The sequence below is a fragment of the Leptonotus elevatus genome, chromosome 8 (genome assembly GCF_054856555.1).
Source record: "Leptonotus elevatus isolate MCC_2025b chromosome 8, RoL_Lele_1.0, whole genome shotgun sequence".
Lineage (NCBI taxonomy): Eukaryota > Metazoa > Chordata > Actinopteri > Syngnathiformes > Syngnathidae > Leptonotus > Leptonotus elevatus.
In genome coordinates this window covers 22296510-22323823 of record NC_141246.1, presented here as the reverse complement: position 1 = coordinate 22323823, position 27314 = coordinate 22296510, and the positions used below count along the sequence as shown (strand labels likewise).

General features: G+C 39.6%; 1 protein-coding gene across 1 annotated transcript; it reads right to left on the bottom strand.

Moving 5' to 3' along the window:
* Nucleotides 1-22258, bottom strand: LOC147170216 (high affinity choline transporter 1-like). The gene is made up of 9 exons (XM_086082073.1): nt 21934-22258; nt 14604-14802; nt 14418-14531; nt 13403-13558; nt 6313-6461; nt 5392-5535; nt 5112-5265; nt 4780-4997; nt 1-2718 (listed from the first exon to the last, which is right to left on the bottom strand). Exons 2-9 carry the CDS (start codon nt 14785-14787, stop codon nt 2188-2190), a joined length of 1650 nt encoding a protein of 549 aa, XP_085938199.1. The 5' UTR covers nt 14788-14802; nt 21934-22258; the 3' UTR covers nt 1-2187.
* Nucleotides 22259-27314: the final 5056 nt, after the last annotated feature.

Here is a 27314-nt window from a genome sequence, read left to right as displayed (position 1 = left end):
GATTTTTAGATCAGCTTTTATTCTGGCAGAAGCTCACCCCATGGGGATTTACATTAATCAATTACAAAGTAGGACCTTGCCAAGTGGCAAGAGAGAACAGCCTTCATGAAAGATCAGTATACATACAATTACTGACATGCATAATAGTATAAAACCACATACAGACAAGGAGGGAAAAATACAATAAAGCTCACTATGTTTATTTTAAAACAAAAACCAGTCAAGGACGTTAATGAGTGACCTTTGGAAAACCCCAACATTGGAAATAAAATATTACTGCCACAAAAGTGATCAAATAAATGCCACACAAATACTCCACTTTTAAGGCATACTTGAGGAGGGAAAAATACAATAAAGCTCACTATGTTTATTTTAAAACAAAAACCAGTCAAGGACGTTAATGAGTGACCTTTGGAAAACCCCAACATTGGAAATAAAATATTACTGCCACAAAAGTGATCAAATAAATGCCACACAAATACTCCACTTTTAAGGCATACTTGTCCATCGGGAAGGACGGCTGGCTGAATATCTGAAGATGCATGAAGTGCTTTGGGAAGCAGTGCTCATTGTGAGAACGATAATCACATGTAACATGCGCTAACACTGCTTAAAAGTGCAGGCCAACCAAAAGGCCAATTTGAACATAAAGTGATAACAGGTCTACATTCATTTTTTTTTTTTTTTTTAGGGTGGGTGAATTGTACTTATTGTTCATTTGAGATACAAATACACATTTGTGTTGCTCCTCTAAAACTATGCATGGCAATCCCGCCTTGGTATAAAAATAACAAGAGTCAATGTACAAACGATGATTAGACTGTACAAGAGTATAATACATTTAGAACTCACATCTATTCAAAAAGATGCATGCAGAGTTCTGTTTTGATTCTAAAAGAAGTCTTTGGAATTTTTTTTTTGACCATCTGACAATTTGTTTTAAATGGCATTCACAAACACGCGTGGAGCTCTTCAGCCCACGTATACACCTGTTCGATGGCATTGATCAAATAAACCCCCGTTTCCAGTGATATTTAAGTGTAGTTTAGATTGTCACACACACACACAATAGTGTTTGGAGGCTCAGAACGATACAATAATGAAACCCGGTGAAGGTTCATTGGTTAATAGGAATACACAACATGTAAGAGGTTAAACAGATGTCACAACAATGTTTAAATAGTGCGATTCGATGGCAATCTGACTTTGAAGATTTGCTTGCATTGCACAGGCAGCAGCATGTGTCTGACTGCACGTCAGACAGGGTGGGACAACCTGGGTGGGGGTTCCCTCATTGTCACAGCATTGTTGAAAATAATACAATGGGAGGTCTCTAACTGACTTGGCTGTGTTGACAGCACTACAGCTTTGAGAATTCACATTATGGACGTGTTCACGTAACAGGCTGTGGGTGAGCAAAAAACAACAGTTGACAGTCAAGTTTATTTTGAATCAGTGTACCTTTGTTCTATACTGACATGGCATGTTCACAAGGTGTACAACATGGTACAAGCATACATGACATTGGTTAATAGAAGTGTAGTCAATGCCACAAACTAACTGCCAAATTGGAGTCATTTATTTAACCATTGCCTGTTGCAGTTGTTTCTGGAGTGTTAATCTGGACTGTTACAAGAAAAACAAAATTGCGACACATCACTTAAAAGGGAATTCAATATTCTTCAGTTGGACTGAACTTTCCTTTCTTTTCTTGTGCAGACGGCCAAAAGGGACTATATTGCAATCCAAAAAGGAACTATATACTTTTGCTAGAGTGATAAAATATATTTCTACAAATCTGTACAAATCCAAAAATCAATAAAACATAAACAATTCAAATACCCCTTTCTTTTCCAAATGGAAATGATTGTAAAAGGCTGCGCTCCTTCTGTCCATTGCAGAGATGTGTGATTAGCTGCTAACAAGGTTGAGTAATTGGATTTTTTTTTTTTTTTTTAAATGAATCACATTTTATGCTACTGGTTAATGGGTAGTTTACGATTATACACAAACTTGATTGCAGAAGGAAGCTGATAATAAAGACGGGTGCAAGGGAATTTGGGGGACACGTCGACAATGTTGGCCTGTTGAGTATGTGACACAAAGTCAGATTCTGTCCAGATTGTATTGACAACGTCCTCGGCCAATCCCTGCTATTGCGGACCATCTTTTTCCATGGGAGGCCTCTTAGCAGCTGGTGGTGTTGTCCAGCAGCTGCTTGGATACGGAGAGCTCGACGTTCTCTTCGGAGCTCACTTCCACAGGCTTGGTTTGCTTGCTTTTGACCTTGAACACATCCAACTTCTCGGGCAAAAGACCGTCGTCGAAAGCCTTGGCCATGAACCAAGACACGAACACGATGACGAGCAGCGAGACGAGCATGATCAGGGTGCGGAAGGGGAAGAACTGAGTAAGCGTGCCCTCGCGATTTAGCCGGCAGTTGGGGAAGTGGATGATGGGCGGCAGGTTGATGAGGGGTTCGCCGCTCAGGATTCTCAAGGTGAGTCCCATCATGACGCCCACGGTGGCCCCGTAGCCGTTTGACGCCTTGAAGAACAGGACGCAGACCAGCTGAGGGAACATGATGGTGTAGGACATGTCCACGCCAACGAGCCAGAAGACCAGCACGCTGCTGTCCAAGAAGGTGAGGCCGGTGCCGAACAGACCCACGACTATCACAGAGATGCGGATCACCCACTGCATCTCGCGGTCAGATGCCTGAGACCAGAGAGACAAACAGCGCTTCAGAACGGGCTTTTCGATCAAGGATTATCTACTGACGCCTTGAGGCCAGGACAAAGACTCAATAAGCGTACGCCAGAATAGTAACATACACTATCTCATTACTGGGAACATTCTTTAGGCAGCTCATGAAAAGAGCCATTGTTAGAAAATATTGTAAACAAGACAGAACATGAGCAAGCAATGCTTATAGCAACAGACCATCACCACATAGTTCCAACAAAGTACCACAATTCATTATTTCAATTACAAATGTCCATTGGGATCATTTGACTTTTTAGCATTGTGAGATTCTTTCTGCCTCTGCAGTGAAAGTGCCACTGTCTGGCATCATACAGTTGTACCAATAATAATAATTATACATTTTCTCTTTCAAGGTATATCTGAGTGTTACTCAAAGTTTTGCCTGCATCCTGGAGTCCGAATCATCAACAAGGAAATGAAGGCCCATCAGGAAACTAAAGAAATCGCTGAATGAAATGTAAACCTAACCTCTGTAAGACACAATTTAAAATAGTGAGAGAATGATAAATTTGTTCTTTAAGAGGCTATCATATTGCACACAGGGCGTAAAAAAAAAAAAAAAAGCACTGATAAGTGTTTTCAGCCAAAAACAAACAGAAGTAGCGCGTTTGTATTAATCAGGATCATGAATTTTCTTCGTCATTGTAACATGTACAACAAAAATTCAAGTGCCAAACCAGTCAGTGCTAAAAACATTCAAGTCATATAAAACTATAAAAGACATTTTATAAAATATATAAATTAAATATATCTAAAAAAAAAAAAAAGTATCTAAATATAAAACCATTTAAAATAAACACAGTAGCAAGCAACCATACACCCATCTTGCAGTAGCACAATCCCCTAAACTACGATTGAAAATTAAATTTCCACATATCGGAGAAACACTTATTTTGCTTTCATTTCAAACTTCCACAACGATTCAGTTAACACTTCCTGTCAACACCTACAGAATAAAACGGCTGTACATATTCCAGCTTTCAGGACAACTTTATTGTGACGACAAACGACAACAGTGCATGAAACAGTGTGCGTGACATTTTGGACAAAATTAATTTAACAACTTCACTGTCAAAGTGGGCACGGCATAGAAAGATGGCCCACCTGCCCCGAGGCAGCCAACGAATCCTCACCTATGATACTGTCTGGTTTTTTGGGTTGCTTTTCCCCCCTCAATTTTTCTAAATGACAGAATTCCATCATGACGACAGAGGTCTTTAAACCGTGCTGTAAAGGCAGAATATATTTGAGAGAGCTCTTTGATTGGCCGTCAGTCTTTTATGCAAATAAAAGGTACGTCTGGGTTACTAAAAAATTCAAACATTAAATATACTCCTACATAGTAGTGGTTAACCTGGGTTCAATCCAACCCCAGGGGTTCAGTGAGTCAGTCAGAGGGGTTCGGTGGAGGTCAAGACATACACTCTTGCTTGGCCAATCTGTGCTGCAGGGAATTTGGTGTGCTCAGTAGTCAACTTGTGGCTGTTGTGATAGTGCGTCGTGTGATTTCTTTATTATTATTATTATTATTATTATTATTGTAATAATTATGTTGCGCGCAAAAAAAAAAAAGTGGCAAGATAAATATGTGCAATATGAATTTACATCACAATGCATGGTGTTCCACAGGGTTCAATTCTGGGGCCTCATTGTATCTGCTGTTCCATATTAAGAAAACAGCAGTGGTTTTGTTTTAAAATGCTCTATAAATAAAGAGTTAATTGATGGGAGTCTGCATCCTATCTGCATGATTTGCAATGCCTAGTTGAGCATTTCTAATCCAGCACAACTGGCTAAATAGCAAAAGTAAAGGAACCCTTAAGATGCAACAATAACAAGATCCAACAAGGTTGACAACCACTGATATATAATAATGTCACGTTTCAAATAACTACTAAAAGAGCTGCAAAGAGCAACAAAATGTATGTACACCCAATTGCATACAGGCCCTGATAACTCCAACAGGCACCAATTCCATCTGCATCACAGGGAACACATTGTTGCTTTTCTCACCTGCTTGCGGATGATGTTCTTGTAGATGTTGGAGGAGAACAGTGAAGCGGAGGACAGCAGGGCTGAATCCATGGAGGACATGACGGCCGCAGCTACCGCTCCGATCCCGATGATGGACACGTAGGTAGGGGTGAGGAAGTGTAGTGCGATTGGGAGAATGGAACCTGCTTCGCCTTTCTCATATGGAGTTGGCAGTCCATAGAGGGTGGAGTTCCAATCTACAGAATGATTATATACAATAAGGAGAACGGATCAGGAATGAGGAAGTGTTAAAAACGGAGTAGGCCGAAATGGTTTACAACATGAGTCCTGCAATTAAGAGTTGAACATACCAGTAGATGCTGCCACAGCTCCCACCAGGATTGAGGGGATACCAAGAATCAGGCAGAAGCCGGCGGAGACAAAGCAGGTCATTTGAGCCTGAGTGTAAGATGAGGCCGACAGAATCCTCTGGTAGAACGCTTGGTAGGCCAAACCACCGAGAGCCTGTCACAAACACGTCATATGTTATCATCATCATCATCATGATCATCATCATAGCTGCCATCCTGCCCTAAAATCCAGCACACAGTGACGCACGAGATCTTATTTCTAAAGCGCTCCTCAACTCACCAGCAGCATGAAGTCATCAAACCACTTGCCGGCTTCGTCAAGCGGCACCGTTCCAATCCAGGGAGCCTGGAAGGTCTCGTTGTAGGCCGTCAGTGAGATGTCCATAGAGTGAGGGTTGGTCAACAGGAAAGGGACACACACATACTGTGTACACAAACACAAAGCTGATTTCATTATGCACTCGGTGGAGGATGTTTGCAGTCTGACTGGAAAGTCGGAATCCAAAGCAAGTTTCTCTTGGCTATACCAGGAGCAGCGGTTGTTACAGTATATTTCATGAGAACTATCAAAGAAATGAAGGTTGTTGATTGCAGAATTTCTCAAAACTCGTGTCAGGCTAATAAATCTCACAAAAACATAAATTAAATTCAACAACAGCAACTCCATTAAGCGCATCTGCTCACAACCATCAGGAGCTTTCATGACAGAAACTAAATATAGCTTGTAGCAAGGCTGCTCAGTGAATCAGCTCCGGTTACGATGATGAAGACTTTTTCAGCTCAAACATTATTACACTGGGAAACGCAAGTTTTGTTAAGTTAGAGACAGCTGGCTTTAACTCATTTTTGGGTGCAGAATCCAAAATCAATCAAGTTTTTGAGCTATACAAACCGTTTTCTTCAAAAATAGGAAATAATGGGTATAATAACACTAAGATGGAATAGTTACAAGCTGGAGAGGAGTCTTATCGTAATCAGCTCTTCTTACTACAGCTAATCAGTGGAATTTTGCATATCAGGAGTATAAGCTGTGAAGAAAAAAATGGATGAAGAGTAAGTGTATTCATCTACTAGCAAAGTCATGGGAAGTAATTGCTGAAATAAGTGATCTTTCCTTTTTTTTGGAGTTGACCTCCCCTTTAAAAGGAAACATTTTCTGACTTAGTGGTGGCAGTAAGAGGGTGAATAGATGCTTACGTACCAGGCTGATAAAGATGAGGACGAGCTGGATGACATCTGTGTAAGCCACAGAATATAGCCCTCCCATGAGGGTGTAGATAACGGCAACGACGGCGGAGATGACAATGGAATAACCATAAGAAAGGTCCAGGATCACTCTCATAGTTCCACCTGGAACAAAACAGCATTGTGATGCGCACCTGACAACATATGGGCCAACACTTACACACACTTTCAACACAGACACATGCAATATATTTTTGGGACGGGTTTAAGTTATGTTGTAAACCTCCTTTGATTCTTGATTTTTCTCTCTCACAGACATACAGACACACATACATGCATCCACTTTTAACAAGCCATATAGTACATATTCATTTGCTCATTATTTGATTGATATCCTGAAAAAACAACAACCACATATTACAGTTGCAAAAAAGGTCAATAACATTACACCTGGGCAGATGGTTTTGTATTAAACATCTTAAAAACAAATCCAAAAGCAAACAAGCGGACATAAAGCAATGATATTAAAAACAGAACCATAAGAAGAGAAGCAGCCTATTGATTGTGACTCCAAAAACCCATAAGACACTGATAATTAAAATAAAAACAAAAGCAAAACAGAAGCTTGTTGAATAAATGAAACAACTGACAGTATAAAGAATGAGTAAATATAGATAAGTGAAAATAAAAAAAAACATCTTGTTACTCAAACAAGGCAAGCAAAACGTCACTACCTTTACTGTCTCTTCTGCCACATTGCCAGGGTCCCCCCAGCCGCAGCCTGCAGCCACACGACAACAACGTCCTTAAACAGAAAAGTGTCAGATCGGCACCATCTATCGCTACTTACTGTACCACCCTCTGGCCTACCGTATCCACCCCCAACTCACCCCAACACACTTTTTGGAAAGAACCACTTTCTCACTTCTTTGTGTTAAATTAATGGTTATTAATGGTAATCTGCTACGCTTTGGATGCCTCACTCTTCTTGTCCCTACTCACCCGTTCCATTTCATGAGTTAGTAATATTAGTCCATTAGTCGTCACACACCTAAAGGACCCTCTATCTACTGACCTTTAAATAACTTTGACTGCAATCTTCAATGGTCTGTTCACATTTGGCACTAAAATGCCAAAATGTGCTTAGTGAGTTAAGTGTAATGGTGTTAAAGCACAAGACACTGTGTACTCCACATTCCATTTCCTCAGTATCACTCAATGCTTTTTTTTTTATTGAAGTATTTATAATGTACAAATTAAAAAAAATCCATACAAGAGAGCAGTCTTGTTTGGCACTGGGTTACAGGTAGACTAAAAGATGGATGGAAAGCTACTTTTTAGAGAATGTTGAGTGGGAGTCTTTCTCTGAAAGCATACTTTTCACTTCTAGGAATCTGTCTGGCCCTGCTATATCTCATATAGCTTTGAATGCCATAAGCATTATTTTTATGACCAACAGTCCGTTACCTCTTAAATTTATATTCAGGAAGGAAAGTGAAGTCGTATTCAGATGCCAGCTGTGGACTTAGGATATGTTTCTTTTATTACCTAAGCTTATGGCTGGCCATGACATAACATTGACTGAATCATAAAGCATTCCTGGGTGGTGTGCTTTACAGATTTAGAGGCATATCCCTTCTCTCTTGTGTGTTGAGCCGTGCCCTTTGCCACAGCGCTAAATTTAGGATAAAAAGAAGGTGGAATGACAATCAGGAGGGGCCCTCTTGGCTCCATGGGCTGCACTAGGGTAGGCCAGAGAAGAAAAAAAAGGCTGTTTAAATATCCCCATGTTTTTTGTTGTTGTTTTTTTTAGATCCTATGCCTACCCAGATACACGGCTGAGTGGGTGAAGGAGCACTCATACACATCGTATTACATAGTATCTCACAAAATGTGAGTACACCCCTCACATTTCTGCAGATATTTAATTATATTTTTGCAGGACAACATTGGGAAATAAATGACACTTAGACACAATGAAAAGTAGTCTGTGTACAGCTTATTAACTCATTCAAACCAATGGCTGGGAGTGAATGAGTTAAAGAGTGTAAATTTAGTGCTTCCTCAAAATACAGCCATGCGGAGCTGAACTCCCCCCTGGCAACAAAAGTGCGTTACAGACCAATTGGATGCAGTCTGCGGCAAATGGCTGACAACTCCACCCCTTCAACCTCTGCAGCAATGCTGGCAAAACTCAAATGTGTATTTTCCAAAGATACCCTCTGGAAGTGACACTAAGCATGTGCACTCAACTTAGCATTGCTTGACCATGGCAAGGAGTGTTCCGAGCGGAACCTGTTCTGTTGAAGTGCTAGCAACTCAGTTTCAGGGTGTTGGCAAGCTCCTTATAGCCTAGGTCGGAGGTGGGCATCGAGGGCCGAAGTCCTGCAGGTTTTGCCTGTTGCCTTTCTCCAACACAGCTGATATATGATCAGCTCATCAGCAAGCTCTGCATAAGCCTGATAACAATCCTGTTGATTGGAATCAGCTTGTGTTGGAAGTGAGAAACCTCCAAAACCTGCAGGACTACGGCCCTCGAGGACCGAGATTGCCCACCTAGGCCCTAGGTCATCATTATGTAGAGCAGCCGATCCAGCCTGTTTTCCATGTTTCTCTCCACTAACACACCTGATTCATGATCAGGATTGTTATCAGGCTTCTGCAAAGATTGCTGATTAGCTGATCATTAGATTCAGCTGTGCTGCAGGAGGGAAACATGGAAAACAGGCTCGATAGGGGCTCTCGAGGACCGAACTTGAGCTCCCCTGATGTAGAGCAACAGTTATTTTTCTTTTCTCAGATTTTCATTTTCATGAGGTGCCATGTTAAGTTACATGTGTTCAACATACCTGTTTCCGATTCACACCTGAGACCTCGTAACACTAACGAGACACCTCAATTTGGACATTTTCACTCCATGGATTTTGCCGTTAGTGGCTCTATTTTGAGTGATTTTGAGGAAACAATGAATTTACATGTTATATAAGCGTAACACTGTCTACTTTTCATTGTGTCCCAATGTTGTCCCATGAAAAGATATAATTAAAGATCTGCAGAAATGTGAGGGGTGTACCCACTTTTGTGACATACTGCACATCCACACACAAACATACACCACTTTCGTATGAGCCCGTACCATTTCATTCCCCTGCAAAATTTTGACTGTGACTGTGTACTTGCCAATAGCATTTGCAATGAAAAAGAGCAGCTTGTCAATTTTTTTAAATTAAATTATAAAAAGATTTAAAACTATAAAAAAATAATTGAAAACAATTAATCCGCGTGTGCCGAACCGTGAGTGTACGTGGGTCCCATGTATTGCTATGTGTGCATCTGCTTTTGTGTCTGTGTATTAACTTGGAATGCAAAACAGTCCTTTAAATGTCAAGTTTTACAAAGGAAGGGTCCAGAGGCTAAATTGGTTTAGACAAAAATGTTCCAAACATTCCTTTTGTGGCGCTTCAGCACAATTTTCACATGTACAAACACACATACACACAGGAAGTTATGTAAAGGCATGTATCATTGAACCCGTCAGTCAAAAAATAGAAAAGTCTCTGATTATATGAACAACCTGTCTTGAATAATTGATCACCTTTCACAATCAACAGGCTGCTCGATGTCTAACCCCCTTTTTCAAATACCACTGGAAAAGAAAACAGCGTTAAAACACACATGCAAAAACATGACATACACCACATTCACACTGCACATCCATCCATCAGAACTCTCACACAGAAACACACAGCAACATTAATAAAGCATACAGAAATAACAGCAGCAGTTATAGTACAAACTGATGTATCAATAACAAATAATATTCTAGATATAAAATAAATAAATAAATCCTATGAATGCAAGTGAAGTCATAATCTATTGCATTAGCTAATGCTGCCCCATAAAGTTTGGGATCACTCACAAAAAAACGGATAAGATCTTGTAATGGACCATCTCCAGTGGCTGCTCTACCAAGTTTTAGCCGGGGTGGCAGAAGGTCCTGTTGAGGGGCGGACGTTAGAACGGCAAATCCTCTAACACCCTCCACCCCCTCGCACACACATTACTTCACGTTTAATTCTCAGGCAAAGTTTTATGCGTCACGTACATAGCTTAGAGTTGAGCACAAACTCAGTTGGCTATGCAATAATAATTTTCAACAATTTTAGGTTTTTATTAAAAATATTGACAGTCTACATTTAGTCACAGTCTTTCACACATCTACATTTGTCTGATATATTCACAAAGTGTTTTAAGCCAATTTAAGACAGCGATTACTATGTGGTGGCAAACAAAACGCAAAAAATAAATAAATCTACATCTATGTGCTCCCTTGTAATCACAGGAGTGTGGTTTGTGTTTATTTTGTCAAGAGATTTGTCCATGTGTTCTGTAGAGTGCTTGGTTACGGCTGTGACTGTTGTGAAGACACATTTCAGTGTTATAGTTCGACCAAATTCTGTACTACGCAGAAGACTAGATGTCAGCTAAATACATTTAAAGCAACACTAAGGAAGTTTTCAAATTTCATAAAATATTTTCAAACTCGTCTGTTGAAATATTGATTTACAACTAGTCGAATGGTACCTTTGTCATGGCCTGAGGGGGTTTGTATCGCTTTTACTGGTACTAAACATCTTTGAGGAGAGTGGCAGGAACCCTGCCACACAAAAAAATCACAAATATGCTGACTGTTTTACGGCCAAGGTTATTTTAGTTAACGAAAAAGCAAAATCTGAAATTCAAAAAACATTTTCGAAATAAAAAACAAAAATGTTTTTTTTTTTTACAAAAACTAACTGAAACTGTATACATTTTACTATAATTACAGCGAAAATGTCCTTTGTTTTAGTTTTTGATAATTAATTTAATACATGAGCTTTTGTGGTTTATTTTTAATTTGACTTTAAGTACATTTATTTTGATACGAACCGGATTAAGGACATTTGAAAGTGTGTCATTTAGAAGTGATGAAATCTAGCATCAGCCAATAGAAAAGCACCTTCAGATGAAGTCACTCCTTGGCGACAAATTTGCCTGCTTGACTTTTGCCTCCAATGGCTCGGCTCGTCTGCTTCTTCATTTAACTCAGCCGAAATGCAACGCTAGGTAAGAATTTTTTTACTTTTTTCATTTTATCACAGTGTTTATTTAGTATTGTGCACAAGTAATACACATAAAAGAAAGAAAAAAGAAAAAAAAAGAAAACTAATACTGGAACTAAATAAAACTAAGCATTTTTTTTAAACTAATAAAAACTAACAAAACCACCCTGAAAACGAATTAAAACTAACTAAATGTAAATAACAAAACTCAAAACGAAATAAAGACTAACTAAAATTAAAATTCCAAAACTATTGTAACCCTGTTTACGGCATACATCTTCCACCTTTCCCTATTTGTTACATAGGCGGAAGTCGATTCTATGCGAGATTACTGCTGTCATGGTAGAAGCTGCAAAACAACCGAAAAAAATGAAGTTTTGTCTGAGGAAGAAGTTCCTTAGTGTTGCTTTAAACAGCAAATAAATACATAGAAATGCTGCTGATTACATTTCACCAATGTTCACACTTGCCAGACCTTTTTACTATAATAAACATAGACTAGAGTAACCACAAATAAATTGTAGCTTACCTGACTGCCTGTGGTCAGCCTGGGAGAATAAAGATAAAATGCACTTGACATTTTTTCCCCTTAACTAGTGGCGTAGTGGGATGCAACCGTTTTCTTCTTGAAAGGAGAGGGGTGTGAATTCTAAATGATGATTATTAACATTTACACACACAATTTGATGAAAGTGGCAGCTGCCACCCCTTGCCACCCTGTAAAACCGCCTATGATCATCTTGAGCTTTGTTTTGTGGAATCAATTTAGAGCAATTATAGCCAAGCATTATTTTCCCTGTGAATCCCAAGCTCATTCCATGTTTGACGCCGTCAGGAAACAACACAGTTTAAATATGGCCACAACCAGCAATGTCAGTGACAATGCAGGCCAGACCATCACGTCCTCTTAGGATCCTCACTCTTCCATTAAAAGCACTTTTCATTGATAAGACTTGGGCATGCCAAGTCTACAGTTTTTTTTTTGTGGGTACCATTCAATAAGAGTGCCGGCTGAAGTCACATGTACTTTTCTTTTATGAACATTTGGCTTTTCTAAATGATCCCAAGTTTTTCGTGTGCTTAGTGTTATCATACGTGTTGTCTATGTACTGCATACTTACGCGTTTAAGTGTCTTGGCAATCTCATTATCATTAGACACCAAGAGCATGTACACATACATGCCTTGCTGTTATAATTGAGTAGCTGTCCTTGATTTATTTTGGGTATGTCTGTCAGCCAAGGGACCCCGGGCGGCCCCTCAGCACCCACCACTAGAAGGACTTTGCAGGGTAACATACAAGCATAAAAACTCATAATTTAGTCCTGAGGGCATAGTTTCAACAAGTGCAGGAATAAACACTCCGGGAGCCGTCATGGCCATTTGAGTACCACTACATCAATGGGATGGCCTAATTAAATAAGGATTTTACCACAGTGCTTCCACGTATACTACACTGACAATAATCATTTAGTCCAGTTACTTTGTGTCCCTAGATGTGTTTATGTCTGCACGACACATGCATTAGGGATGGAATGGTTTTTGAAAACCGTTAAAAGCGATCAATAAAATAGTTTAGATTCGGTCCATCTGCGTTCCGTTCGGTCCTTTCGCGCAACTGGGCCTGTATAGTTGAACATAAAGCTGATATATTTGCAGGTAACCATGACTTTCTGTTGTATGAATGGCAACAGACGGACACACAGGTTGGTTTTGCCATCCAATTGAAGAGCAGTTATTCGTTATACCTGCCACTTTATACCACTGGCATAAATAGGACAATAATAATAATAATAATAATAATAATAATAATAATAATAATAATAAACACTTTTTACTCCAAGAAATAAATACACATTTCTAAACTGCATACCAAACTGAACTGAAGACCATGAGCACAAAACTAAACCAAACCAAACCGTGGAATTTGTGAACCGTTCCACCCCTAGCATGCATACATTATTGTAACGTCACATGCACAGTTCTAGAGTCTGAAGCAACTCACCCAGGCTGACAAGTGTGCGTGCCACCCACAGTACATCAGCGACCAGTGCAGGAATGATCAGAGCATTGCTCACAAAGTTTCCATACTTCTTCTGGAAAGGGTCCATCATTGTCACATACTTGTTCTCTCTCATGGGCTTTGCAAAGAAAAAGCCACCTGGAACACAGAGAAAGCATTAATGCGAAATAATGGTGTTAGGCAATCGAAAACTCTACACTAGATTTCTATCAGTGGAAAAGAGGGACAGAAAACGGCAAGGAGAATGATGACAGTACAATGTGGACATTCGAGATAATAAAGTACTACCAGCTGAACACGTCGAGTCCACGCAGCCAATAGCGGCCTAGAACAGAGCAGGGCACGGTTTATTTCCTGATTTCTCATAACGCTCACACAATGGTGACATTGGCAAATGTTGGTGTGTATCTCAGCGATTAGAGGTCTCTTTGGTTCAAGTCATCACACTTTGCACCTGTTGCCTCATATTACCACCCTAAACTAATTTCTCCTGCTCCTATTTTTACACTGAGCGACACTTTTATAGTTTTGTGCAGTCAGATAGTCGATGGTGGGGATAATCAGGTTATGTTAGTAGTCAACAACATCATTATCGGTTTAAGTAACAGACAGCCAAGTGGTCAAGGTTTTGTGTTGATTTCTATTTATCGTAATGCAACACGTTATAAAATGAAGGATGTTGACAAATCCTGAAGAGACTAACTTGACACGAAAGCCCACACCCCTAAAAAAAACACAGATCAAGTTCCATTTACGTTGGGGGAGTGTAGCGGTTGCATAATGTACAGCAGGATACACTCCTGTCAGCTTCTAATTTTACTGGAATTTCCTGCTGCTTGCTGGTGTCAACTTCAAACCCTTTACACATGCGTACAACTGGGCCATCTCAACTTCAAACCCTTTACACATGCGTACAACTGGGCCATCTATCATCTGGCCGAGCAAGAAATCACAAGATATTTGACAAGAATAACAAAGTTACAAAGTTAGTACTCACCCAAAAAGAATGTGACAACATAAGGGACTGGCATGAGAGCCCACACTGCCCCTAATGTTGGATTGTATGTGGCCTCAGCTATACCCAGGATAAAACCTCCTCCGACCCACGTGGCTGCAACGACAAGTTTTTAAAATAACCGTCAGTTGTCGTCAGTTATTTTTCTTCATATAAATAACTTTTTACCTGTCAGAGTGAAGACGCCCACGAGCAAGTTGATGTTGCGTCCGGCGAGAAGTGTGATTTCCATTCCATCTCCTTTACACTTTTTCTCCTCTTTCCTGGTACGCATGGAAGCCCAGATGCCCGTTCCCAGGATCAGCAGGTAGAAGAGTGCCATCACCACCAGACCCGGCACGTTCAAAGTCATGGTTAACGATTGTCTCTGTTGAACAGAAAACGCATATAAATACAACACACAAAACAAAGACAAATTGAACATGCATTCACTCAAACAACATGTTACTTATTTCAAAACATTTGTCTTGGTAAAAAAATAATAATACTGTGATAGGGGATAATTTGTAAGGTTTAGTGAACAGAAATTCTTAGACCCCAATTTTTTTTTTTAAATGGACTAAGAGCGGACGAGGAGACGCAACGACTCAAAGACAGTGAGCAGCAGTATGTTCATGACAAGGCTCTACTTTCTTGGCAGACTGGACAGGAGCATGTGGAAAGGTGAAAGACAGGAATGTAGAGTTGGGGATTTAAAAAAAACAAAAACATGATAGGGCATGATAAGATGAACGTGTTGGGCAAACAAGGGGGAAAAAAACTGAGAGGCGAAGGTGGTCTCACAATGTTCGTGGCCATACTTACAAATGGTGGACTGTCATTGTCCCAACCTTCAAGAGGTTGAATGGCCCAAGTTTTGACCCCATACACAGGCAAGTGGACATATCAGTACATGAGATGAGTCTATGCACGTTTCTTTTATGGTCATGTTGTTCTCTGCACAATTTCAACCATATATGCTGTCAAGAGAGTGCTTAACAACTTCAGTGATCTACCAGAATTATCATGGGAGAGTAGTGCCTTGGAAAACCTTTTTAAAAAATATATATTTTAGACATACATTCAAACAATCATTTGTATGGAGGAAAAACAAGACATGTCCCCTGCTCGCTAAAAAACAGTGTAAGCTCAGACTCAAATTACAGCTGCCAAAAGAAGGAATGAACATGCAAATGTGTAGGGGGAAAAAAGAAAATGTTTGTCAAGGGAAGGGACTGAAAAATACAAGCCAAGAGGAGTATTTACCGTATGTGTGTGCGTGCGTGTATGTATGTGAAGGCATGTAAGGAATGGATGAGGTACTGGGACAGTTGCCAAAGCCAACAAATGTCTGGAAAATTCACTTATATGGCTCGTGTGATCTACAAATGTCGATGCACATGCATTGTAGTGCACGGACTACACCTTTTATCACAACACACATTGCAGAGTTCTAAACTGTATAGTTCTGGCACCAGGCCGAGAGCTCATGTATATATGTATATATTTGCACTTTTTTTATTTTAAAATGGCTAATTTAATAAATCTTGTTTGGTCCAAAAGGAACTTGCATAATTATAGTGTTTTAAATAAATTTGCCTTAATATATATTTTTTATCAAGTTTAAACATTTTCTTCTTCTTTTTTACCAAAAAACAAATGATTGTCCGAATCGTGATTTCAATAATTACCAAATTGATCGTGATTTATTTTCTTCATAATCGAGCAGCCCTAGCTTGAGCTCTTCAATGCTTGGCTCAACAAACGTTATGTCCAGTTCAATTCAATAACCTGAGAAAGGTGCTTGTTTGTACTGTACTGGTCTGTAATCTGATCTCTACAATTAACCTTAAAGACTCAGTGTGTAGTCTTTGGCACCATCTTCTGGTCAATGAATAGCATTAGAAGAACGCACACTACGGTGGCTCAGAGAAACCACATTTCGCAAGCCTACCACCAATTCTTATTTTGCGTGAGCAAACGAGCATCTCGGCAAGCGACGGCAACTTGTGACTCTAGCTGCAGCCGCTAGCACGCTAATACTGTAGACGCCCTAAACACTGGCAACAGGCACCGTGCAATACAATGTCAGCGTAATTAAGTATTCGTTTAGTGCCCTTAATTGGTGATCGAACGTTGTTTCTGTACTAAGTTGTTTTGTTGACGTTGGTCGCAATTGTTTACGCCGGCAATAAGAACGGCAAACACACGTTTCGCAGGACGAGCCAAATCATCCGTTGTGCCGCAGCCCGCGACTGTAAAAACGCTTCCGGGAACAACTTCAAAATAAAAGCGTTGATTGGCATTGCGCTCCACATATTACTTGGTATGGGGAAGTTTATTTTGAAGTTGGCCTTCTCTCTGCCTTGGCAGCATATGTCAAATGTTTACTTCACTGGATTTGTCATTGTGCTAGTGGCTCTTACCCTGGAAACCCGGCCGGAGTAATTTAAGCCCTGTCCTACACACTACCATCCAATGCTGTCTGGCTACACTCTCACCTACCACTACTTTGCAGTCACTGATCTCCTTCAGATTACACCGTCTTCACAAGATGTAGTCTACCTGTGTACTCCTACCTCCACTCTTGTAGGTCAACCTATGTCCCTGCCTCTTCTGGAAGAAAGTATTCACGACAGCGTGTCCATTGAAGTCTGCACCAATGACAACTCTCTTACTTCTAGGGATGCTCTGCATCATTTCATCAAGGTCCAATCAAAAGTTTTCCTTCTCCTCCAGCTCACATCCTGACTGTGGCGCATACCCACTAACAACATTGATCATTGACACCTTCGATTCCTAGTTTCAGGCTCATCACTCCATCTGACACCTTTTACCTCCAGGACGTTCCTAACAAACTCCTCCTTCACGATAACTCCTACTCCATTTCTCTTCCCAGCTAAACCATGATAGAACAACTTGAACCCCGCTTCTAAACTTCTAGCTTTGCTCCATTTCCACCTGGTCTCCTGAACACACAATATGTCCACCTTCCTCCTTTGCATCATGTCAACCAGCTCTCTACCTTTTCCTGTCATAGTTCCAACATTCAAAGACCCTACTCTCAGTCCTAGACTCTTGGTGTTCCTCTTCTCTTTCCTTCTGCGAACACACCTTCCTCCTCTCCTCCTTCAACCAACAGTAGTCTAGTTTCCACCAGCACCCTGTAGGTCAACAGCACCGATGGCGGTGGTTGTTAACCCGGGTCTCGACCGATCCGGTATGGAAGTCATACATTTGATTCGCATGCTTGATTTGGCCAAAGTTTTTACATCAGATGCCCTTCCTGACACAACCCTCTGTATTTATCCGTGCTTGGGATTATTATATTGGTACTCGCCCATCCCTAGTTTACTGGGTATTGCATAAGTGATTGTATACTTGGTAGACCACTTAAACTAATACTCAACTTGGAAAACAACTGGAGTGTCCATGAGCAGTGTTATATACTGTATACTAGGATACGCATATTTTTCATTAGCTTGTAAAACACAGCCCACAAAAGGTTACTGTCGTCTCAATCACCCTTCTGTCCGCCACATTTGAATTACTGTATGTACAACTAACACGCCATAATCAATCATTACTGCATTAATTACGGTCTTTAAGTTGTCTTCTAGTTGAGGAATTTGAACGGAAGAATAAACAAACCTGATAGAGACATTGTTTGCTAGAGCGTCTTATTTACTAGCGTGGTAATTGCATGAAGGTTTTTACAAGTTGACTAGTGAATATTAGTATTGAAAATTGTGTTTATATTAGTGGTTTCCTGAATTCAAATGCACATATAGTTTTTTGCAGGTGGTTGGTGATTTTAGAGAGCCTCCTCCTTGTATGTATGAAAGATATTTCACATTGGAGTGAGGCCTGAATTCCTGGGGATTGGACCAGATCTTGAAATTGCTGGGAGGGGGACTCCCCATATATGTCTTCTCCCTCACTACACACTCCGAACACACAGCGGGACCTGGCCAGTGATTGTGCATCATCTGCCATTTCTCAGTCAGACTGGATAGACTCATGTTACACGTTCTTCTTGAAATACAATACAGAAAAGTATTGCCTTAAGCATTCAAAGTGATTCAGTCGCATCTCATTTGCCATCCTGTGCACTCTTGCATCTTTAGATTGTGTCACTATTTAAGTCTGGATTTTATATAAATTGGATCAAGTCCAATCTTTTCAACCTATTGCGAATCATGAAAACATCTGAAAGGAAGCCAAGTTCATCTTGAACCCACATGTGCTGGAGACAACTCTCAGCCAAGATGCAAAACTGAAAAATAAAGTATGAATTTTGGCCATTAATCATGCCCCTTGTCAGTATAATCACTCAGCCCATGTGACTTATCTTTATGGAGTACTAGCAGGCAAAAAATTGATCAAATACAATTGGTCTGGTTTGATACTGTAGTTGCGCTGAAGCTATACTGGGATGTGGATCTGACTCTTTAACAATTGGAAATGGTTTCCAAGTGCACCATTGATTGACATGAAAGGCAAGGTCATAGTGTGGTACTGCAACACTTGAGGCTATTTGTTTGTCAAGATCTTACTTGAAAATGTTGATTTTAGTGGTTTCTATATAACATCAAGTCTTGTTGAGTCACAATCTCTCCCCCCCCCCCCCCCTCTCCCTTTCACTTCACTTCACTTTTTTGCGGTCAGACATACAATAAACTTTTCCCACTTATGGATACATACATTCAGTGCATTGGGGACACTCTCACGTGTAATGCTCCGCCACACACGTGATTTAATGTATTACCTCGGTACCCTTTAAATTGCACTCACATAGTCTGGCCCCAAACTGTGGGTTGGCTCTGCATGTTTATCTCTTATCTGACTAGTACATGTGTAAATTAACATTGTTGACACAGATTAGATCACTTCCTTAGCAAGCCAGCAAATATATGTAGTCTTTCACATTTTCAATGGTCACCTCATTATTATGCTACTACTATATACTGTATAGACAGTATACTTTAACGGGATCACATTTACACGATTTTTACATAATTCTTCCAGCTAGGCCAAACTAAATTAAAGCCACTTCATTCTCATTCTATAACTTCTGCAATTTAAGTTTTGAAGGAAAAAAATGACAGTATCAATTTTGTTCACTGGGTTAATGTTGATATTTCCCATCTAGTAAACTGAATTTATCAGTAAATATCATTCAGCGGTGTTCGCCAATTCAAGTCCTGTGACTGTAATGGGAAATCATGTTACAAACAGTACCGATTAGTATGAGTGCTATTCATTTACACACGTGGACAAAATTGTTGGTGCTCTTCTGTTAAGGAAAGAAAATACCAAGAAAAGTACACTGTTCCAACTGTGAAACATGGAGGAAGGTCAGTCATGTTCTGGGGCTGCTTTGCTACATCTAGCACAGGTTTTTCTTGTGTATGTGCAAGGAACAATGAAATTTCAACTTTTAAGGCATTCTGGAGAAAAATGTGCTGCCTTGTGTCAGAAAGCTTGGTCTCAGTCATACGTCTTCCAACAGGATAACGAGCCAAAACACATAAGAACGGCTAAGAGAAAAGCAAGTGGCCTTCAATGAGCCCAGATCTAAATCTGTGGGAGGAGTTGAGACATGTCATCTGGAGAAGACACCCTTTAAACATGAGACAACTGGAGCAGTTTGCTCATGAGGAGTGGGCCAAAATGCCTGCTGAGAGGTGCAGGAATCTCATTAACAGTTACAGAAATCATTTGATTGAAGTGATTGCCTCAAAAGATTATGCAAATAAATATTAAATTATGGGTGTCATCATTTTTGTCCAGGTCTGTTTCATTAAGTTTGCTTTCTAAAAATAATTCTGTTGAATGACAATTCAAATTAGTTGCGAATTTTGATTACTTCATTTTCTTTTCTTTTTTTGTTCCAGTGACCACTGTGGGTTTTTCTTTCATTAACAGAGGGGTACAAACCATTTTGTCCATCTGTGTATATGGTGAAAACTCCACCTGCCACTGCTATCAAGATAACATAGTCAGTGACTTGCTTATGAAACACAACTTTCTTTAACTTGTGAGAGTGAAACTGAGCAAGCCCAAGAAAGCAATATGCTATAAGTATATAGTTATTCTGTCAAGACAATTCTCATCATAGTCTTCAAAATTGCAATATGCTTCTGCTTGACACAACCAGTAGGGGGCTAAAGGGATTTAGCCATTTTGGATTGTACCATGCGGGTGTAGTGCAAAAGTTATCCAACAGGTGAAAGATGACAGCACTTTACTCCTGTAAGACAAGTTTTTGAGCTCGGTTCAAATGCAGAAATACTCCTGTATTGCGCCAAATCCATACATTTAAGGCTATTTCATCACACAGAGCAGCAAGTAGACATATTGTTGACAGTCAGTATATACGCAGCATGTTTGACTTCACCTACTGACACCTGAAGTTGTTGCATTAGAGGGCTCATTGTAACCTTCGGCAGCATTTGGCTGCTGACAGACAGCTGGCACAGCATTTATTTATTGCCAGTGTAACTAGAGTAACTTTAGACATGAGGACGCTCTCTGTCTAAATTAGCCATGTCCTCTGATACAGGTGCAGAAGTGTGACTTGGCAAAGCCCAGCTATTACTATCTATGAATACCTTCCTCCCTTGCTGTCTCCATTTGCCTGCCCCTCAGTACTTTTCCGCTGCTGCTAACCACTTCTCCATCACCCTGCCTGCAAACTACTGTATAGGTTATTATCCACTGTTAGCACATATGGCCAAACTGACTCAATTCAAAGCTTTACTTATTACAAATTGAAAAAAACTGATTAGAGACAGACAACATTGAGAGCCAACACAACTGTAGGCAAACGCCTTTATACAACATACAGATATGAACTGAAAAGTTAAACCATTAACTTTAGTACATCAGTCATCTTAATTAATTTTATGGCAAGTTCTTTAGAATACATCCAACCCAAGACATCTTAGGTTGAAGCTGGTTTAGAATCCAGACAGACCGCTGTATTGGCATTACAGTAATTAGTGCTTAGAAGTCCTGGGTTCACCAGCAAGGAGATGACACATTTCTGATTACTGAACTAATATTAAACATACACTTGTGACAAGCCCATAAGTCTACATCAAGTATCCATTTAAGGATTTGCAGAGGCTAGGTTATAAGACACTGGAATCTAACAGCTTTCCAATTATCCGTTTCATCAAATAAGTGTATTTATTCTCCAAGCCTATCAACATTTCACCCCAGTCTAGAATAACGTCAGTTCCTGCCTCCTCGAGGAGCAGTGTAAAATCAATCACAATTCCTGAGGTATAAAAAATCACAAACGAGGACAAAATGTACACCATGGTGAGGCCCTCGAGAGTTATGTGGCCCCAACAGTATCACTCAGGCTATTTAGAGCATAGGTATGTTGACTGCCCCAACTTGAAAAGAAACGTAAAGCAGACAAGCACACAGTATAATATAAATGATAGCAACATGAACAAGTATTATGCACAGTACACCACAACTCAAAAGGAGAAAATAAGATACATACCCAAAAAACGCTGTCACACAGAACGTCTCAGATCTTTGTGATGATGGGCGGATGAAAGAGAGAGATGCTATTCTCACAGGTCACAGCACACACCAGATGATTTGAGTCCGTCCAAAGGGAGGAAGAAAAAAAATGCACTCAGCTGGAATGGTGGCACACACTGCTAAAAAAAAAACACACAAAGAAGGTACAAAAATATAATGAGGTCGATATTGAGTTAATTGGTTTGATGTTTAAAAAAAAAACCGCTTGCAAGATAGGATTGGAGGTTCACTCATAAATCGGACACGAGGGTAAGGTTGAAACTCTCTGGAAGCGGTACTCAAGCTTTTCTTTTAAAGCTCTCCAGGGGGCGTGACCAAGTGGCCAAAGTGAAAAAAGAGGGGAACGCAACCACTACGACCTGATTGGTGAGTGGTCAGAAGGTCCCTGCCTACAGCCAATTAGCTGTGAGCACAATGCATAACGAGGCCCGGCCCACATGTAAAGGCAATCCATATGGGGATGTTTTAGGCCCTGAACTGACAATATTACTTGCACCTCTAGTTGCTCTTGAATAAGATCATTAACCTGCTTCTCTGTTCAACACTCTTGTAGCCAATTTGTATCCTCTTCCCAATTAGATTTAAATTATGTCTTATTATATATATAAAATAATATTTCACTAAAGTAACATAATTAATGACTTACTGTACTTCAATGTCTCACCTACCTGCTGTGTTTCACAGTGACTGAACAGCCAGCCTGACATATCCCACCAAGATCCTCACACACCCACACCATACATACATACTACTGTATATGGGAGAAAAACATCTCTCCTAGCATGCCCATACTTTGTTGCCCCCTTTCAATTTGATTGGTGTATACTGTGTGGATGTGGGTGCCTCCTTGCTCAAGACTTCCACAAAGCCCTCCTTGTTTCTGTCCATATGGTTTAGTGCATGAAGTATTGTGCAAATCACATGGGAAGAAACGTTGCTGGAGCAGTAAAGAAAAGAGTTCACGAAAGAAATGTGCTCTCGCTGGCAAATTTCTCCCCTTTTACTTAAAAAGTAACTTTTTGTTTGTTTTGATCTTTTGCCTCCGGCCATTCCAACTGCAATAATCATCGCACCACTTATTGTAATATATTTCAATTCTCAAGTTTAAACAAAAACAATTTGTTATTGTTAAAATGTCAATAACATTAGTTGCTCCACATGGTCAAAGCATTTAAATGTAATATCTGCCTTGCAAACACTCATCCTATTATTATAAAGCTACTCTTGGCAAGGGATCAAGACACATTTCTTAATTAAGGAGTTTGTAAGACATTCAGGACAATTGTATCCTTCCAACTTTATGAGAACTGTTATGGGAAGGGACTTTTCCAGTGTAGCAAAAAAAAAAAGTCACACTTGGATGACTTTGGTATGATAGAACAGTTTTAGATAGGGACAATAAAATATACAGTATCTTACTTTCATTTTTAGAAGATATGCTGCATCTTTGTGCATTATATCTGAACAAAAATGAGATCAGTATACTCGAACACACCAATTGACTGTAAAATTTACATTGAACAACCAGAGGGCTATGAATTCAAAACGAGCACAGGACACAAGTCAGTGTGCAAGTTACAAAAGTCACTTTACAGACTAAAACAGTCCAGCAGAAATTGGAACAGAATGCAGTAAAATATAACACTAGAAAAGTGTTTGTGTCCACACCAATGAATGTAAACCTGACACTTTTCGAAGTGTTACTTTTTTCACACTTAACCAGTGTTACTCCAACACTGTGTAGTGTTAAAAATCTACACTGGTAAACACTGTTTAGTGTTGAAAGTACTCTAGACTAGTCAGTGTTAACCATTTAATTCTGCCAAACTCAAACTACATTTTACTCTGGTAAATGGTACTTCATTTTATATAGTGTTTTTCCTCCATACAAGGCCCTCCTGGCACTTTACATTTTGACGACTGATGACACTTGCATCAAGAGCAACTCTGGGTTCAGTATAGGGGTGGGAGCCTCACGATACGATACGATATGCAGTACAAGGCTCACGATAACGATTATCTCCCAATATGACGATACCGCGATTATCGATATACTGGTCAGGTAATAAATCCACGATAATCTACGATAAAACTACTCAAGACATAAATTTATGTTTTTTCAATGGGAAAATAGTTTCTTTTTGTACCATCACTGAAACAAAATATTAAAACTGGTGTCTTCTTCACAGTGAGTACTTTAGTGTATATATTTTTTAAACAAATACAAATGTCTTCTTAACAGAGACCACTTTCTGTGAACAAATTTGTGTCTTTCTTAAACACTATTGTCATGCAACATGTCAGTTAGTTACATAGTGAATTGTTTCATTTTATAAACTGTGACAATTTTTTGGTATAACATTGTAAAAGTAAATAAATCAAATTACTTAAATATTAAATCCAATTAAATCAATATCAATATTCCTCAGAAATTGTGTGCTTCAAAAAGTTGAACCCTAGAATGTTTTAAAATGTTACGTATGCAAAACTGAGTCAGTTGCTGGACAGATAATAAATGTCTTACACAAGTAAAAGTAAGCTCATGAATCTTCTTCGCCTGAAGACTTCCATACATTTCCCCGCCACTCTTATGAGGCGCTCAGTATGTCCCAATCACTCTTGCACAATATGCACAAACTATTATTTTTTTAGGACAATCATGGCACCATAGCACTGGTGAGAAAGCCAGTAAAAAGGTGCAAACATTTTGACAAAGTATCACCTATTAAGGTCAACTAACATGTTGACATAAAATATCATTTGTTCGGTCAACTGTTTGGAGTGCTGCTCAACAGATCACATGGTGGCACCTGACTAATAGTTAAGTTGAAATACATTTGCCAAGTTCATGTTTGGGAAATAATGTGTACATTCATATGCACAGTTTAAATCAAATGTTTTTTCAAATGTGTTGTGTGGTCAAGACAAAGAATATGAGAGCAAGTGGGGGTGTTAAGATATGTGCTCTCCTACCCTATTGCATGTATGTTTGTTACATAACAGTTTTCATCTGCGTCTTTGTTCCTTTGCATTAAAGTTCTTACTTTTTCCATAGTGTCAGACAGGCAGGTTGTGTGTACTTATTCACCCATAATTATAGCAATATATTACCGGTTTGTTTAGCCTGAAACCATCCATCCATCCATTTTATGAATCGCTTATTCCTCGTAAGGGTCGCGGGGGCGCTGGAGCCTATCCCAGCAGTCTTCGGGCAGTAGGCGGGGTACATTCTCTTTTGGTTACCAGCCAATTGCAGGGCACACATAGACGAAAACTACTACTCTGCCAACAATTTTCACTTTCTGCTGCTGCAGTGATTACGTGGTGCAATATGATTACAGGTCCAACAATCACCAACCAACAATATCGTCAAAAGCCAAGTCAATGAATGCACATGCTAAACACTAACATCACCAACCAACAATATCGTCAAAAGCCAAGTCAATGAATGCACATGCTAAACACTAACAGAATTAATTTGCGTCATCTGATCAAACTTTAAACAAACATTACACACAACTGGGAAAAGTAGCATTCAGTGGGCATGATCCTGGCACCAGAACTGACTGAGGGTGGAAGACAAATGGAAATTTACAAGTCAACAACTTCCTGGCAGACATTACTTTGAGTATGTCCTGTGACCATGAAAAGAACAGATCATATTTGACTGGAACACGAAGAAACACAAAGTGCAACAAAGTTACCTGTGGTGTGAAATAGTTGCCAAAATTAAATACATGTTACTATGTTGTTGATCTATGATCTCAGTTGAGTTTAATAACTACATCTAAATAAAGCAGGATCATTAAAAGCTGTCGGTCAGTTTAGATTAACCCCATGTAGTATGTACGTAATATCAGAATTGAAACAAAGCTTGTGCCAAAGGGAACATTTAAATTAATTTTTTTGTTGCATATCACACACAGACTGCAATTGGCTGGCAACCAATTCAGGGTGTAAACTTGCCACGTCATCAATCAGCTGGGACCGGCCCCAGCACACCTGTGACCCTACTGAGAAAGATAAAGCATTACAGAGAATGGACAGACGGATGGATATCAAACAGAGAACCAGGTCACACATATGCAAACATGTAAAGAGAGATGCCAGAGTGAAAGAGATGCACACAACAGTGCTGCACTTCTTCAGCTGCTTTGCTCAAGGGTACCTCAACAATAGCAAGGAATACTAGCATCTCACCAACAATTAGTTGCAGTTGTTACATTTTGCCTGCAGCAGGACTTGAACCGTGACCGTTTAGCTCCACACCCAGTCCTCATAGGGAGCTAATTGGTTAAGTCGACCGGGGATGAGAGTGATTGATTGAGAGCTTGTGGAGCACTAAGACAGAAAAATGGGGAGCGACATGAAAAAATGTGAACCAGCGAGCATGAAAAAATGTGAACCAGTGAGCATGAAAAAATGTGAACCAGCGAGCATGAACAAATTCAAAGCAAGTCAAGCATGTCTACTTCCATGATGTTTGCTACAATCTCTACCAAAATTTCAAATTGTCATGTTATAAATCATAACGTTGAGATATTGCAAACATTTTCTTACCAAATCCCTTATTACAGTAACTTGAGTAATATTGAAAACTAGTTATCCATCAATTTGTTGGTATATGTAATAATATGAGGAAGAGGTTTCATTCATAAAGGTCTTCCGTGGGAATTACATTGTGGTCCATGACAAAAAATGAGTATGGCACCCAGCTGTAATAATTACATAGTGAAAGATGACATGACAATCTTTTTTTGGGGGACCAACAAAAGGAATACAGGAAACTACAGAAACAGTTTTTCTCAACCTTCAGTAAGCAAAGTCACCTATTTTACAAATCTTACAGCACACCATCAAATCGAATCATGTACTATAAGTACACCATTGCTGTGTTTAAAGAGAGAAATCCATCAATCCATTGCATGTGCTTATATTTTTCCTCTAACTGTTTAATTCACTTCATTAAATCATACTGCCCTGATTAATTAGGGAGCTAATTGGTTAAGTCGACCAGGGGTGAGAGTGATTGATTGAGAGCTTGTGGAGCACTAAGACAGAAAAATGGGGAGCGACATGAAAAAATGTGAACCAGCGAGCATGAACAAATTCAGAGAAGCAACATACACTTTTCCTCATCCACAGTCTTATTTTATACATACTATGAGTAATTCTACGAATGAGTTGTGCAGAGATAGCCTAAAAACACAGGTTTTTGGCATCGGTTCTAATTTGGGAGAAAAGGCAAGCAAACAAAAACATGCAAATAAACACAATACAAGTAAAGTATATTTTTTCAGTTTTTGTTTGTTAACTTTTGTTGTTTTTTTGCTATGG